The sequence below is a fragment of the Podarcis filfolensis genome (genome assembly GCF_964270895.1).
Source record: "Podarcis filfolensis genome assembly, chromosome: 2".
NCBI classification, from domain to species: Eukaryota; Metazoa; Chordata; class Lepidosauria; order Squamata; family Lacertidae; genus Podarcis; species Podarcis filfolensis.
This window is the reverse complement of record NC_139605.1, coordinates 69618378-69633148: the sequence shown is the minus strand read 5'-3', so window position 1 is coordinate 69633148 and position 14771 is coordinate 69618378. Positions and strand designations below refer to the sequence as shown.

Here is a 14771-nt window from a genome sequence, read left to right as displayed (position 1 = left end):
TGGTGTCACATGACTATTTCATAAAGTACTTGTTTCCTACCCATAACACTGCAAAGCAGGAAAAAAATGGGTCTTGCCAGTGCTTTTTTTTCTGGGGGTACTCAAGGGTACACAGTGCCAGCACCATTTTTTTCCTAGAAGAAAAGCACTGGGTGTTGCCCTGTAATGTGAATCAGTTTTCCCATGCTGCCTGATGAATATGGCCTGGTGTTTAGCATCCTTCCTCTGCTTCAGGGGTCAGCAAACTTACTGCGCCTCGGACCAGTGTCTCCAGCACCGATTGCACGGTGGGCCAGAGGGCAGGGGAGCGCGTGCCCATACGCGTGCACACACGCTATTTCTGGTGCACTTCCGGGTTGGAGGAGCACCAGAAATAGCTTGTGTGCATGTGCACAGGCCTCCTCTGACCCGGATGTGCACTGGAAATAACACTTGCGCATGCGCGCAAGCTATTTCCAGTGCTCCTCCAACCCGGAAGTGGGCAGCCGCACAGCGCAGCGCAGTGGGAGGCAGCACAGGCCAGATAAACGAGTCCCTCTGGCCTTATCCAGCCCGCGGGCCTTAGTTGGGCACCCCTGCTCAACATGATGCCTTTCAGATCTTTTGACCTACAACGCCCTTCAGACGTGTGTCTGTCATGGTGAAGATGCTGGACTAGGACCTGCCAGACCAGGATTCAAATCCTTCCAGAGTCACTGGGTGACCTTGGGACAGTCACAGTCTCTCAGCTTAAGCTACTTCACAGGGTTGTTGTGAGGATAAAAATTGGGGAGGGGTGAGAACTGTGTACATCATCTTGTGCTGCTCAGAGGAGAAATGGGATAGAAATGTAATAAATGAATGAATAAAGCCGCCAACCACTCACTGTGCTGGTTGGGACTGATGGAAGTTGTAGTCCAAATCCTCTGGCAGATGCCAGGTTGGGGAAGAGGTGTGTGTGGGTAGCTCAGAGTGTGATTTGCAGGTACAATCCCTGTATGGGACAGCTGCATATTCCTGCATTGTATGGGGTTGGACTAGATCAGTGGTTCCCAACCTTTTTTTGGCCATGCCCCACCTAAGCATCTCTAAAATCCTGATGCCCCACCCCACTCCGTGACATATAATTCCTATTACTCAAAAAGTGAAATCCTTTTCACATGGAGGAAGCCTAAAAGGTCTGACTCATTCTCGAATTGCCCCCCTTAAAAATCAAATTGCCCTCCTATGGGGCGTGTGCCCCACGTTGGGAACCACGGGACTAGATGACCCTCAGGGTCCCTTCCAACTCTACAATTCTACGATCTAAGGCAGCTGTGGAACTCTACCTGTATCTATGGCTCTTTTCTTTACAAAATCATACATACAGATGTATAGCTTACGGCTCCACCCATGCAAATCTGTGCTTTGAAGTTCCAATGCTATTACAGTCACAAAATGCTTGGGAGGCTTGTGGAACTCCTTTGTCCCAGGAAACTGGCAGGTGAGATTGGCAGCTTGATACTGGAAGATGAGACAGGACAATAAGCTCAACTGTTGTGATGGCCCAGCAGCTCTGACATGCATCGTGCTCCACTGTGCACTGGAACACACACTTGCAACGCACTGATTTCACAGGAGGAGCCTCTTCCTGCCCTGTGTGTGTACTCTGTGCTGCTGTGCACTTACTGGAATACAGCTGGGCTCCCTGCTGCAGGATGTGCTGACAGGAGGCAGTCAGACGCGCTCTCCAAATTCTAAGAAAAGCACCTTCTTCTTTTTTCCTCTTTTTTAAAGGAAAGCCACAGGAATATGTGGTTTCCCTCCCCTGCCCCAACTTTGCTCTCTGGTTTGTTTCTGAAGTCAGTTTATGGCAGAGGTTTAATTATAAATGCCATTTACACACTCACACTCTCACACACACGCTCAACAGTGGACTGAGCGAAGATGATCTCATCCTGAGTAAACATAGCAAAGGACAGACGGGAAGTCTCTAACCCAGAGTAAACTGGCATGCAACCTTTCAGAAACCCTGTTCAAGCAACGGAGGTAGGAAAGCAAACAAGGAGGGAAATCTGCAGAAGGCACACAAGCCTGCCTGCCGTTTGCAAGGAACAAGCTGGGCAAGATGCAGGAGGAGAGACATGCTCTGAAACACAGAGGCCCACCCCTACCGACAAGTGTATTTGCTAACACCTCTCTCTTCTGTAATACATAGGCAGCACCAGCTCTAGAGCTATGTTTTTTGGGAGGGGGCGTCAGGCAAGATGCCCTTTCTGAGTGGCCCCACTGCACTGCCATCATCACTGAACGGCCCCTGCCTGGTGTCCACTGATGCTGACCTTTGGTGTCAGCCCTGTGTAGCTAGCTCAGCATGCAGTATGGGGTCTGGGCTTGCACTGTTTGAAAAGAGAGCCCCCTCATCCCACAGGGAATCCTTGAGGTCAACCAGTTCCAACTCCCTGCTCAGAACATGGTCTTCATAAGGGCATAATGTCTTCCAAACTTAGCACTCAGAAGCAGTTACATGGCACAGGGGAAATATGTTTTGTTGTTCAAAGTAAAGCCATCAGTCAGTCCCACTGCCTTCAGGGAGTTCTGTGGACCTCAGAAAAGGTTTGCTTTTCACAGCAGAACATAAAGAATCTGGCAGGAACTCCTCTACCATTAATTGCAGAGATATCAAGAACAGGCTCCACAGGGGATGCAGTGCTAGTCAAATTTCTTATGTTGAGAGTTCACTTCATCAGATGCATTGAATGCCATCCTGAGTTGGCAAGTATACACACATAGATAGATAAATATTTTAAGCTGAGATCTTCCCCACTTCACAACAATATTGTTTTTATACACTGGAACACACACTCATGATGCATTGATTTCACAGATTGGTGTGTGTGTGTAGAGAACATTGTTCAGAACAAAGAAAAACAGAATCCACTCCAGGCTTATGTGTTTTACAAGAACTCCAAGAGTTGCCGTGGAAGCAGGTGCAAAAGACCTGCACTTAGATTTTAAGAACATGGTGCTGACAATATTCTGTCCCAGTGAGTAGTACAGCCGCCGCATTTTCCACTAGCTAGAGCTTCCTGACCTAACCACAAGGGCAGCCACACATGGAGTGCATTGCAGTAGTCCAATTAGCTACCAGCCCATAGTCAGTCTACTGTGGTCCAGAAATGGCTTTACCTATCTTATGTACCCTAGCTGGTAGAAGGCATTCCTAGCCACTGAGATCACTTGGGTCTCTAGCAACAAAGATGGATATAGAGGCACCCCCAGTCAACAAACTTTGTTTTTCAGAGGAAATACAACCCTATGAAAAGCAAGCAATTGGTAAATAATCTGGACTTGGGAACCACCCACCCACAGTGCCTCTGTCTTGCCATGATTCAGAGTCAGTTTATTGGTCCTCATCTAGCACACCGCCAAGACTAAATCGTGCACAGCCTCTCCTGATTCAGATGTTAAAGAGAAGGAGAGTTGGGTATCATCAGCATACTCGTAACACCTTGCTCTAAATCTCCTGATGACTGTTCCCAACTTCATATAGATGTTAAACAGCATTGGGGACCAGAAGATACCCTATGATACCTCACAGCACAACTGCCGGTGGGCCAAAAGTCAACCACCCAATGCTGTTCTCTGAAACTGACCCTGAAGATAGAGTCAGCTAGCAGTGTTTATTTTTCTCTTGCTTTCTATTATATTGGCAAATATTTTTTTTTGTTTTAAAAATGGAGTGGGGAGAAAAGTGGGGCCTTATTCTATTACAGTGGTGAGAAACTTGTGGTCCTACAGATGTTCAGCTCCAATCAGCTCTGACCATTGGCCATGCTGGCTGGGGCTGATGGGAGCTGGAGTTCCGCAACATCTGGAGGGCCAAAGGTTCCCTGCTCTATTGTGTATTCTGATCATCTGGTATTGAGGGGGATGCTGCTTATGTACACAGAGGTCCCAGTTAGCCACCACCACCAGATGCTGGAGGTCCTCTCCTCCATGAATTTGTCTAATCCTTTTGAAAAGGCCATATAACACAGTAGCCATTGCTTCATTTTTGTGGTAGCAAAAGATTTTCCAGGCCTTCCCAGTGTCCAGCTGTGTTGTAACAAGGATGGATTCCTACTCCCTAATAGGTCAGCAAGCTGTAAGAGGAAGAACAGCTATGAGCTAGGAAAAGCATTAGCTCCATGTGAAAACACACACACACACACCCCTCCCTCCATGCATCACTGGCGCACTATAGCCTTCTCAATGATTTCTCCCCCCCCCCTCGGAAAAATGTTGCGTGTAGCCAGTGTTGCTTTCTAAAGGGTGTATGTTTGCTAGCCTGTGCCAGAAATGAGCTTAGCGTAAATGAGCTATTAAACTTGGACATCCTGATGAAAAAATATTTACAGAGGAAACTCCTTAAACGGGTATGTGCCAGCGGAATAACCCTAGTTACAGAGGACAAGTCTTGGGCTGACGACGTAAGTAAACTTGGGTGGTGCCCTCTCTTTCCACAACCTATTGAACTAATCTTTGTAATGACATTTGTACAGGGCCAGAGCCCTGACTCTGTTGAAGTGAACAGAGCCCATTTACATGGAAGGATGTGTACAAACAGAAATCTCGTTTCTTTTAGTGATAAGCAGTCCATCCTCTCACTCACACCACAAAACAGTCACAAAAGTAGGAAGAGGTCTTCTTTAATGAGGCATGGGCTGCTTCTAGGGGAAATATAATCTTCTCTTTCACCCCTTCCTCTCATGCACTCTCTCTCTCTCCCTCTGTATGTCTGTGTTTGCACACATGCAAATCCTGAACACACTTACCTCAGAAAAAGTCATGCTGAATTGAATGAGCAGACATGAACAGGGCTGCTGTACAGGGTGGTGGATTGGAACCAGTGGCACCACTGCCAGATTGTTGCTAAGTGTCCCTTCTAAAGCAAAATAAAGAAAAAATGAGAAAGAGAAAGGAAGCAAGAAGATCGTGGGAGACAGAGAGAGAAGGTGGCAAATGGATATCTATGGCAAAAAAACCACACCTCATTGTTACTGACCCCAAATTACCCACTGGAGTTTATTATATAAAATAAAGGATTGGTTTAATAATTTTAATATAAATAAAGTCAGTTTTCCCCTGACTATATTATGTAATTTCCTCTCTCTTTCTCTGTTTGGTGTTTGTTATGAGTTGTCCATGAGCAGCCAACTTTTTCTCAAAGACAAAGTCATTAGAGGATTCAGCACCATCTTTTATCTTGCAAGATCACATTTCTTAAAACAACAACAGCAACATGAATATGAATTAAGAATCGTTGCCCCAACCTCCCATAGGAAGCAGTTCTTGTTTTCATAAATGGCTGTTGGCTGCAATTTTCACATCTACTTGTAGCTGTGCATTCAGAGCTACTGCGCAGCCCAAGTGATCCTGGAGGGTTGTCAAGTTCTCCTTCACCAGGGAATGGTTCATCTGATTGAGTCATCTGAATGTGACTTAACAAAATAATTCCCTGCCACTGGAAGAACCTCTGGCATAGATGCATATTCCCCTTCATAACTTTTGTCCTGGCACATTGGGCTAGCCATTCTAACTTACTTTTTTCTGTGAGATGGTTCATATTTAAGGGGAGGCATTAAATGCTGATGACTGCTCCAGAAATGTGAAAGGAGTCATACCAAAAGACTAAATGATCCCCTCAGATTTGGATTTTATGCAACCATGGAGAAGAAGGAAACAGAGATATTTGTAATGAATGACTTTACAAAAGACTGGAAAGCTGAGCAAGGAACAGTCCACACACTGCAATATTTTGCTGCCGGTCTCAATTGCTACACCCATGCCACATTCTTTTTTTCCTCCAAGGAGCTTAGAGAAGCTAGCACATCCTTTCCTACATCTTTGGACCACTGTTTTACCTTACTGCTGCTGTTCTTATTATTATTTTCTATTGCAGTTCAACTGCTGCTAAGTGCGGAAAATTTGGGTGAGGTGTACATAAAGAGCACAGAGTCTGGGCACTACTTGGCCATGGATGCCAATGGCCGTTTATATGGCTCGGTAAGTATGAGGTTTCTGTGGGTCTGGGACTGGGGGAGGTTTTGAGGTTTGCAGATATATTGTAGCCCACGAGCAGCAAATAGACATTGTTTGTTGTTTTTGCAGCTGGGTTGCCACATTTTGCCCAGCTTTATTTCTGGAAAAATAAATAAAATAATGAGAAGCGATGTTCCAAAATACTTCCAGATATTGGATTTCGTATTTGGAAGGAGCAATGCTTCTTCTTCCGCCAGCTGCCAAATCACAGAGGGTGATGCCATTAGGGACACTGAGCCAAATTTAACCCTAGGATAAACAAGCGTCAGAGATGCTGTATGTGCTGTTCACTCAGCAGGCTGGAGTGGTGGAAGGATAGAGAAGGGGCTGAAAAGAAACAACCCTGCAGAACAACAGACAGGTGGAGCCAAAAAGTTAGTGCTGCCATCTTGGCTGTTGCTCAGTGGCAGAGCATCATAGTGGCAGGCAGAAGGTTCAAGGTTCAATCTCAGCATCTCCAGTTAGGGCTAGGCTGACAAAATCTTGGAGCACCACTGCCAGTCAGCGTAGATGGACCAACGCTGAGCTAGATGGACCAATGGTCTGACTTCCTATAAGGCAGCTTCATATGTTCCATCCAGGTTTCCCAATCACATGGATCAACACAGAATCAGAGAATTGTAGAGTTGGAAGGGACCCTGAGGGTCATCTAGTCCAACCCCCTGCGATGCAGGAATCTCAGCTAAAGCATCCATGACAGATGGCCATCCAATCTATGCTTAGAAACCTCAAAGGAAGGAGAGTCTGCAACATTCTGAGGGAGTCTGTCCTGCTGTTGGACTGCTCTTACCATCAGAAAGTTTAGTTGGAATCTCCTTTCTTGCAACTTGAAGTGACTGGTTTGGATGCTACCCTCTGGAGCAGGAGAAAACAAGCTTGTTCCCTCTTCCATATGACAACCCGTTAGATATCTGAATATGGCTGTCATGCCTCCTCTCAGTCTCCTCTTTTCCAGGAGAAACATTCCCAGCTCCTTCAAGCTCGCCTCATAAGGCTTAGTTTCCAGACCCTTGATTATCTTGGTTGCCCTCCTCTGCACATGTTCCAGCTTGTCAACTTCCTTATTAAATTGCAGTGCCCAGAACTGGACACAGTATTCCAGGTGTGATCTGACCAAGACAGAATAGAGCGGTACTATTACTTCCCTTGATTAGGACACTATACTTCTGTTGATGCAGCCTAGAATAGCATTAGCTTCTTTTGCTGCTGCACCACACTGTTGACTCAGAAGGGCACTTCCAGACTATCACTATCTCTGGGTGGGATTCAGTCACACTGCAGCAAATGTAGGCTGCACAATTAACACACCTGTTTCCCCCAAAGACCAGACTTTTCCCATTGAAAAAAGTGATGGGGAAATGCACCGAAAAGTGTGAGATAGCACTTGCTTGATACAGAAGCCAGCACCATCCTTCACTGCTGATGGAGAACTCAGCTGCTTCATTTGCTTCCCATTATGAATGCACCCCTCTCTTTCTCTTTTCTTCAGCAGTTGCCAACGGAAGAGTGTTTGTTCCTGGAGAGAATGGAAGAAAACCATTACAATACCTACACATCAAAGATGCACGCAGATAAAAACTGGTTCGTCGGCTTGAAGAAGAATGGGAAAAGCAAACTGGGACCGCGGACTCATTATGGCCAAAAGGCAATCCTCTTCCTCCCCCTGCCAGTTTCACCCGATTAGATAGTTTCCCCACGTAGCAAAATATGTTCCTTAGACTGAAGCAGCCAGTAGACTTTTCCCTTTCCTTTCCTTCGATTCTCCCTCCTGCTGGGGAACATGAAAAAGATGTGGGAGATGGGGAAAAATGCAAAGCAATTCCATAAAACATGCATGTATACAAGCAGAGTGCACAGGCATCTCAGACGCACTGCCTCCAAAATGAACCAGGTCACTTAATAGTCATACAACAGAGCGTACCTTGGTGTTCAGCTTCTACAGTCATATATGTAGCAAAGCTCCCCTTTTTCTGAAACCCGCATTTAAACAATATGATCTAACTTCCAGACAGCTTTTTCATAATCCTTGTGTATCACATGGAATCATAACCAACAATGCTAAAGCTATCCTATTATTTAAAACAAATTTAACTGTGTGCTTATAGTACCAGGATCCTTGCTTCTTAAAAAGTAACATTGCTCTGGTTCTTGGTAATATTTCTGTAATATATATTTATTTATTAATAAGACTGTATACAATCTACATTGTTAGGCCATTTTAACTGTAGACAATCAATATTGTGTATATTACATAAGACCAGTGCTTTTTTTCTGGGGGAGGACGCAGGGGTACGCATACCCCTAAACATTTTGTGAATCTAAGTTTGGCCTCGTTGAGGGGCAGTATTTCAATATGAGTAAGAAAATGAAAATACCCCTAAACATTTTTTTTAGAAAAAAAGCACTGCATAAGACAAGATCTTGAATACTTTGGCAAGGAAAATCAGCAAACACAGAACAAATATAAAAACACAGTGGAGCATTTATATACAAATGTAACTCCAGTTGGAAGCAATGAAAGTTTAACCATGAGCCAAAATCCTGCTGATTTCAATGTGGCATTAAAGATGTGATCTGCACTGTGCTGATGTGACACTTAGCCCCACCCCTCAAGACCAGTGCAGTCTGTTGAGCCCCAGAAAACCCCAGGCAAACCAGAGATCTGGAGCTGGCAAGGCCCACAGGCCATGTGATAAAGGCCAGCACTGCTTATGGGTAGGTGCAGCCATCATAAGAGCCCCAGTTAGGATGAGTGTTGCAGCTGGGCTTGGTGCTCCAGGCTGATGGGGCTTTATTCCACCAGTCACCGTTACATGATCAGCTATGTCAGAGCCAATGAACAACGTGCTCTCTGGTTGCCTGATGTTTTTGGGGAGTGGTGGGGGCAAGGAGCTCTGGTAGAAAGCAGATTTCCCTAGGGAACAGACTTAGAGAAGTGTGATAGGAATTCATTGTTCATCTGTAGTCATATTTTGCCACATATTTCATATTTCATTTACTTGCCGCAGACATAAAAACAACCAGCTTAACTGTATACAATGACTGTGTGGTTAAATAACCGAATTTCCAATAACCTTCTAAGAGAACTTGCACTTTTCTCTATCCTTGCAAGATACATGGAACCTTGTTGTGATTTGCAGGTCATATCCCAGGTTTCGCGACCTCTTTAAATTCCATTGATTTCCACGATTTTGAAGGAGGGTTGGCCTGTTTGCGTGCCATTACTCTAGAATCTAGATCATTATAGGGGCTGCAGAGATGCTGCATTCAATGTTGACTAAACACACAAAAGTGGGAGCAAAATAATGCACTTTGGCCCTGACCTAACCCCCCCCCATTCCCAGCTACATGCATTCAGCATCATTTCTCAAAAGAGCCTATTTATCTGCCTACAATACAGGCATAAGCTCTATGCTGAAGGAGAGGACAAGACTAATAAACATAACATCTGAATGTAACATCTGCACATTCTAGAGTGCAATACAATTGCAAATTGACCAGTTGCAAAATGACAGATGAATCACTTTCTTCCCTAGGTATTAGTACTGTAATCTGTATTATTTTACTGAATTTCAAAAGTTGCTTGATCAGCCATATATTTGGCATGCCACAGTTTTTAGTTCCAAGGGAGGTAAACTATGCTATCTTGCTGTTCTTATTTCCGGATTTCCCAGTGTGTTTTCCACAGCAGCAAAGCATGCAGATTAACTTCTGATTAAACATTCTGCCTTTCCCGAGTTTTATTTTATCATTACTAATTACATTAATTGTCGCTTACTACAAACATATCTCAAAGTGGCATGCAGTTATAAAAGCATACAATAGAAAATTTAAAGTGTATCAAAAAACAAAAATCAATTGGCTAAAAGTGCTCAGATCAAAGCTTTTGTGATACACTAATTTGCTGGCAATCTGTTTTCTGTTGTACCTCAACATATCTGGCACTACCAAAGGACACCCTCAGTGCTTCCCCACTGTCAGTTCCTACATCTCACACCAGTAAGGGTTATTCATGTCATTACTTGAGTGTTTCCAAAAAGTCACACTTGGTTCCAGAACAAACCCAAACATAAGGCACGCTGTGTTACCCATTGGACCATTGCTCCTAAACCATCACTGCAGGTTTCTGAAATCCTTTAGGCCCATTTGCTAATAACATTCCTCAATAGATGAAATAGTGGCCTTTTTGCAGGGATGCGTTCTTGTGTCTCATTATTTTCTTGCTTTGGTTTGGGACAGGCCTGGGATCCTATAACAACCATAGGTGCAAGGGGTGGCGAGAGATAGGCAGATTTGGCTTAGGCAAATGCATAGAGGGCAGGTCTATCCCTCAGCAGCTTGCTGTTGTTTAGTCGTTTAGTTGTGTCCGACTCTTCGTGATCACATGGACCAGAGCACGCCAGGCACTTCTGTCTTCCACTGCCTCCCGCAGTTTGGTCAAACTCATGCTGGTAGCTTCGAGAACACTGTCCAACCATCTTGTCCTCTGTCGTCCCCTTCTCCTTGTGCCCTCAGTGGTACCACTACATTCAGTGCCAAGGTGTTGGAGAAAAAACAGAGAACCGTCTTCCATTGCAATACTCACATTTTTAATGGGAGGAAAGTGACAGCCACCTGTGCCAATAAGCCCACCCAAAACAACTTGGAATAATTGCCCCAGTCCTGGGCCCCTCGCATTCCAAGCACTAGCTCCAGATGTCGCAAGGCTGTGAGCTAAGCTGCATGCGACAAGGAAAAGCTTCCCAGCATCACTAGCCTGGTATTTGTGAACAGGAAGGGTTTCAGATCAGACTACGGTGATCATAGTCTGGGCCGTGGCTCAGTGGTGATCTGCTCTGCATGCAGAAAGTCCCAGGCTCAATCCCCAGGTAGGGCTGGGAGAGATTCCCTGCCCTAAACCCTGGAGAGCTTCTGCCAGTCCAGTTCTCAACCTGTGGGTCCCCAGATGTTGTTGGACTACAACTCCCATCATCCCTGAGCTCTGGCCTTGCTGGCTAGGGGTGATGGGAGTTGTAGTTCAACAACATCTGGGGACCCACAGGTTGAGAAAGGCTGGTTTAGACAGCCCTGAACAAGATGGGTCAGGGGTCTGACTGAGCATAAGGCAGTTCCTGTGTTCCTATCCTGAGCTTGAGCAAAGCCTACCTACCAAGTATTTCCAAAAGGAAAAAAACAAAACGTGTCAGGGTGCAAGTCCAGTTTACCTAACATCCTGTCTCTAGTCCTAGCATGTGGGAGGTATTTCCAGGATAGCAGCTAAAGGAAGGGTATGTTGTTATTTCTTGGACAGAGGACAATTCAGGAAATCCGTTCCTGTCCCAAGATAGAAACTTTTCCTCAGCAAAGGAACAGAGTTCCACAGAACCAGAGTCTGCAAGAAATATGCCTCTGATTCACAAGGCACTTTTCTTATTTGCTGGAAACTTCTTTTCTCCAGTGTGTGCGTGCAGGGTTTCTTTTCTTTTTACTGCTGTAAGATACAATTCAACAGTACTACATTGCAGCAAGCACTTCGTTTGTCAAATGAGATCAGTGTTTCTTTCCCACCATTCTGTTTTTCTTCTGTTTGTAAAGTCCTGCCAAATTTTCTTCTCGCTTACTCCTTCTCTATAAGACCCCCTCCCTGTTCCCAGTCATCATCCTCTCTGGGGATTAAGCGTTTCTGTTGAAATGCCCAGCTGTCTTTTCTATCTATGTGCATTTGCTCCACCTGGCCTGCTGGAGACTCTCATCTGATGTAATCCAACCAAGAGGAGCTTCTCTGCTCTGTTTATGCTCCTCCATACAGTCTTATACAAACTGCTGGGACAGGAACTGACCATGAGCTTGTCCGTGCTTCTACTTGTGGCCTGCCTAGAAAACACGGATCTGAGCCATTTTCTCCTTGTCCTGCTCCTTTCCGCGGGAAAACCTGCTCTTTTGCGATAGATTGGAACAAATGGCAATCCCAAATCAACAGTGTTGTACTATAATTATACAATAAAACAGTGTTGTACTATAATTATACAAAAAATATATACAATAATTATACAATAAAAGGATGGGGAACCTCTGGCCACAGATGAAAACTTCCCTGTGACAATACATCCTTAAACAAAGAAAATGGTTTGTCAGGATAAGAACCCTTGCCCCTGACCTCTACTTTTCTGTATGCCCAGTTTTGCTTTGTTTATTTAGAGGAATAGTCAATAAAACCCAAGGTTTGAAATGGTGCAGAATCCATCCTACAACCTGATCTGTGTCTTCCGTGAGCTGAGACTTTATTCTGAGTAGATCAAAGCAATACATGTATGCAGACTCTAGGCATGTTTTGAAAATGCTTAAGCAGCAAAAACATGGATCACTTCATTCAACAGTGCAGTTATTTTTTGGCTAGAAGACTTACATCAGGACACTTGTGATTGTATGAATATGCACCTGTCGGTTCTGCAGTGCAGTTAGAAAGCAAGTATCCAAATATCTTAGCCCTCTTGGATATGAGCCAACCTTCACATAAACGACTTAGCATTTAACTCCATAATTCATTCACCTTGGTAAGGTTCATGTCCATTAACCTGATGCCGGAACAGCTTAATTTTGATGGATAATAGCTGGAAGCCATGGGATTAAAAGAAGTGCAAGGACACAGCAGCAGCAACTTTCGCAAAGGACCAAAACTGTGCACTAAAATGCAAATGGAACTCTTGGTGCCACAGGGAAAAGGCAAAGGCAAGTGCAAGGAAGTCTTTATGAAAGGGAGATCCAGTAGTAGTACAGAGGTTAACAGATTTGGAACATGGCACGAGAAACTGCTAGAACTAGTTTATGGGCCATCTACAGCTAACCACCATATATAGTCAGGTTTTGCTACCATCACACACACACACACACACACACACACACACACACACACACACACCTCTTTCAAAGAACCAGGTTGCCAATTGGGTGCAAACAGAAATGTCTGTGTGCACAGGTGATTGGAACTTCTAATTAAATCCGAAAGCTGGAAAACGGTAATATCGGATTTAGTTCTGCTGTTTCCCAGCACCTCATTAACCTCAGGGCATTCCTTTCATTAGACATCTGAAGCCTGGCTATTGCTAACCTCACGTGTATACTTGACACCCAACTGGGGGGAAATGTCAACACTCCTGCCTGAAAAATAATCCCCAGTAATTGCTCCAGATGGATGAACAGGAGAGAACAGCGCTGCCAGCTAAAGCTATAGGCCACAAATTATCCAAAACGGACTTAAGCCTGGCTAAGCCCATCAATTTCAATGGGTTTAAGGCTGCTTAAATCTGCGCTGGAATATGGCCATACACGGTTTTAAGGAGTTTATCCCTCCTCCAGCTCAGATGAAGAGATGAAAGATGACAAAATCTTCCTTTTAAAAAATTGATTTAATAGATTATCGGAACTAAATATCTGTTAATGATGGAAAATGGGGATGGGGTGGGCAGGATAGTTCTCTAGCTGCTGGGCTGAAGGGGAAAGTAAGAAAGTGAGTATATTTTGTATGAATGGGGCACAGGAGGAGGGTGTTGGAGAGTAGAGGATCTTCAAGCACCTGAAGGGAAAAAACTGAACAAGGCTGCAGCAGCACAGGATGTTTGGAATGTAAAAGCTCTTGCAGAGAGGTTAACACATCCTCCCACAGCCCCAGGATAGAGAGGGCCCCTCAGTGTAATAAAGAAAACGCTGGCTGGACATATAAATTGCAGCTCTAAAGCCCATGACAAGCTGGTAACTGAATAATGAGGATGAAGAAACAATCTGTAGAAAAGGAACACAGAGACAGAATTACTGGGTCCTATACTCAGAGAACTTCAAGCGGATTGGCATGGGGGGAGTGGGGTTTCTTACACGTCAGCTTTCTGCAGTTGGATGCACACAAAACATCCACATAAATGGAGCTGGTCCAGATAGCTGTTCAGCCTATATATGGGAGGCTATCTAGGGGCAATTAAAAAAGAGGCCTCTCTTTCTCCCGCTAAGCCTTAGGAGTTAAATTAACCCTAAGCTTGGAATGGGTGTGTTTCCCTTACCTGCCCTTGAGGTAAGGTTACCAGACGTCCCTGTTTCCCGGGCACAGTCCTCAGATTTACAAATCAGTCCGCTGACAAAATCGTATCATTCCAACTTATTTCAATGAAGTGTTTCCAGATTAATTGAAAGAAATCTGGTAACCTTACCTTGAGGACCAGTTGCAATGAAAGATACGGGTTGCTGACTTTTTCCTTTCAGGGCTCCCATGCCTTTAGCAGTTGCTTGGCAAACAGAAAACCAATACCGGAACCCCCCTTCCCCGGCCACCCCCACCCCCACCCTGCACTAGAGACTGTAGCAGCTGAATTGTTCTGTGTCTCATGTACCTGTTAAAGGCACAGGAGCCATTTTAGAAAACAGCTGGCAACTCACAGAGTGACCTCTCTAGGGCTACTCAGTGAATGTGCACATGGGAAAATTAAATTACGTTCACATGCTATGCCTAGGTAGCCAAGTATTTGAACTGATGTGGATGTGTAATGGGTCTTCCTGCTCTTGTGAAAGTGCCTAACATGTGTACATGCGTAAGCCCCTTTTCACACGAGTAAAAAAGCATGAATGGGTGGGTGCATTCATAATGAAGGGGCAATCCATGAGTGTGCTCATCCCTTACATGTGTAAACATATATTGAACTAATTGTGGTTTCACAAGCAGGTTACCAACTAGTTTATGCCTTTAAGCGCATATTTTGCCACGA

General features: G+C 44.7%; 1 protein-coding gene across 5 annotated transcripts in view; it reads left to right on the top strand.

Moving 5' to 3' along the window:
* The window catches only part of FGF1 (fibroblast growth factor 1), a 55391-nt gene extending 43348 nt beyond the window's left edge, over positions 1 to 12043 (top strand). For 4 of the 5 annotated variants that reach the window (XM_083600255.1, XM_083600256.1, XM_083600257.1 and 1 more), the window contains 2 exons: positions 5903 to 6006; positions 7532 to 12043. In XM_083600255.1, the coding sequence (XP_083456381.1) occupies positions 5903 to 6006; positions 7532 to 7726 (299 nt within the window). In that variant the 3' untranslated portion in view covers positions 7727 to 12043. The remainder of the gene's footprint in view (positions 1 to 5902; positions 6007 to 7531) is intronic. The other variant, XM_083600259.1, reaches the window with a different exon arrangement.
* The last annotated feature ends 2728 nt before the right edge of the window (positions 12044 to 14771 follow it).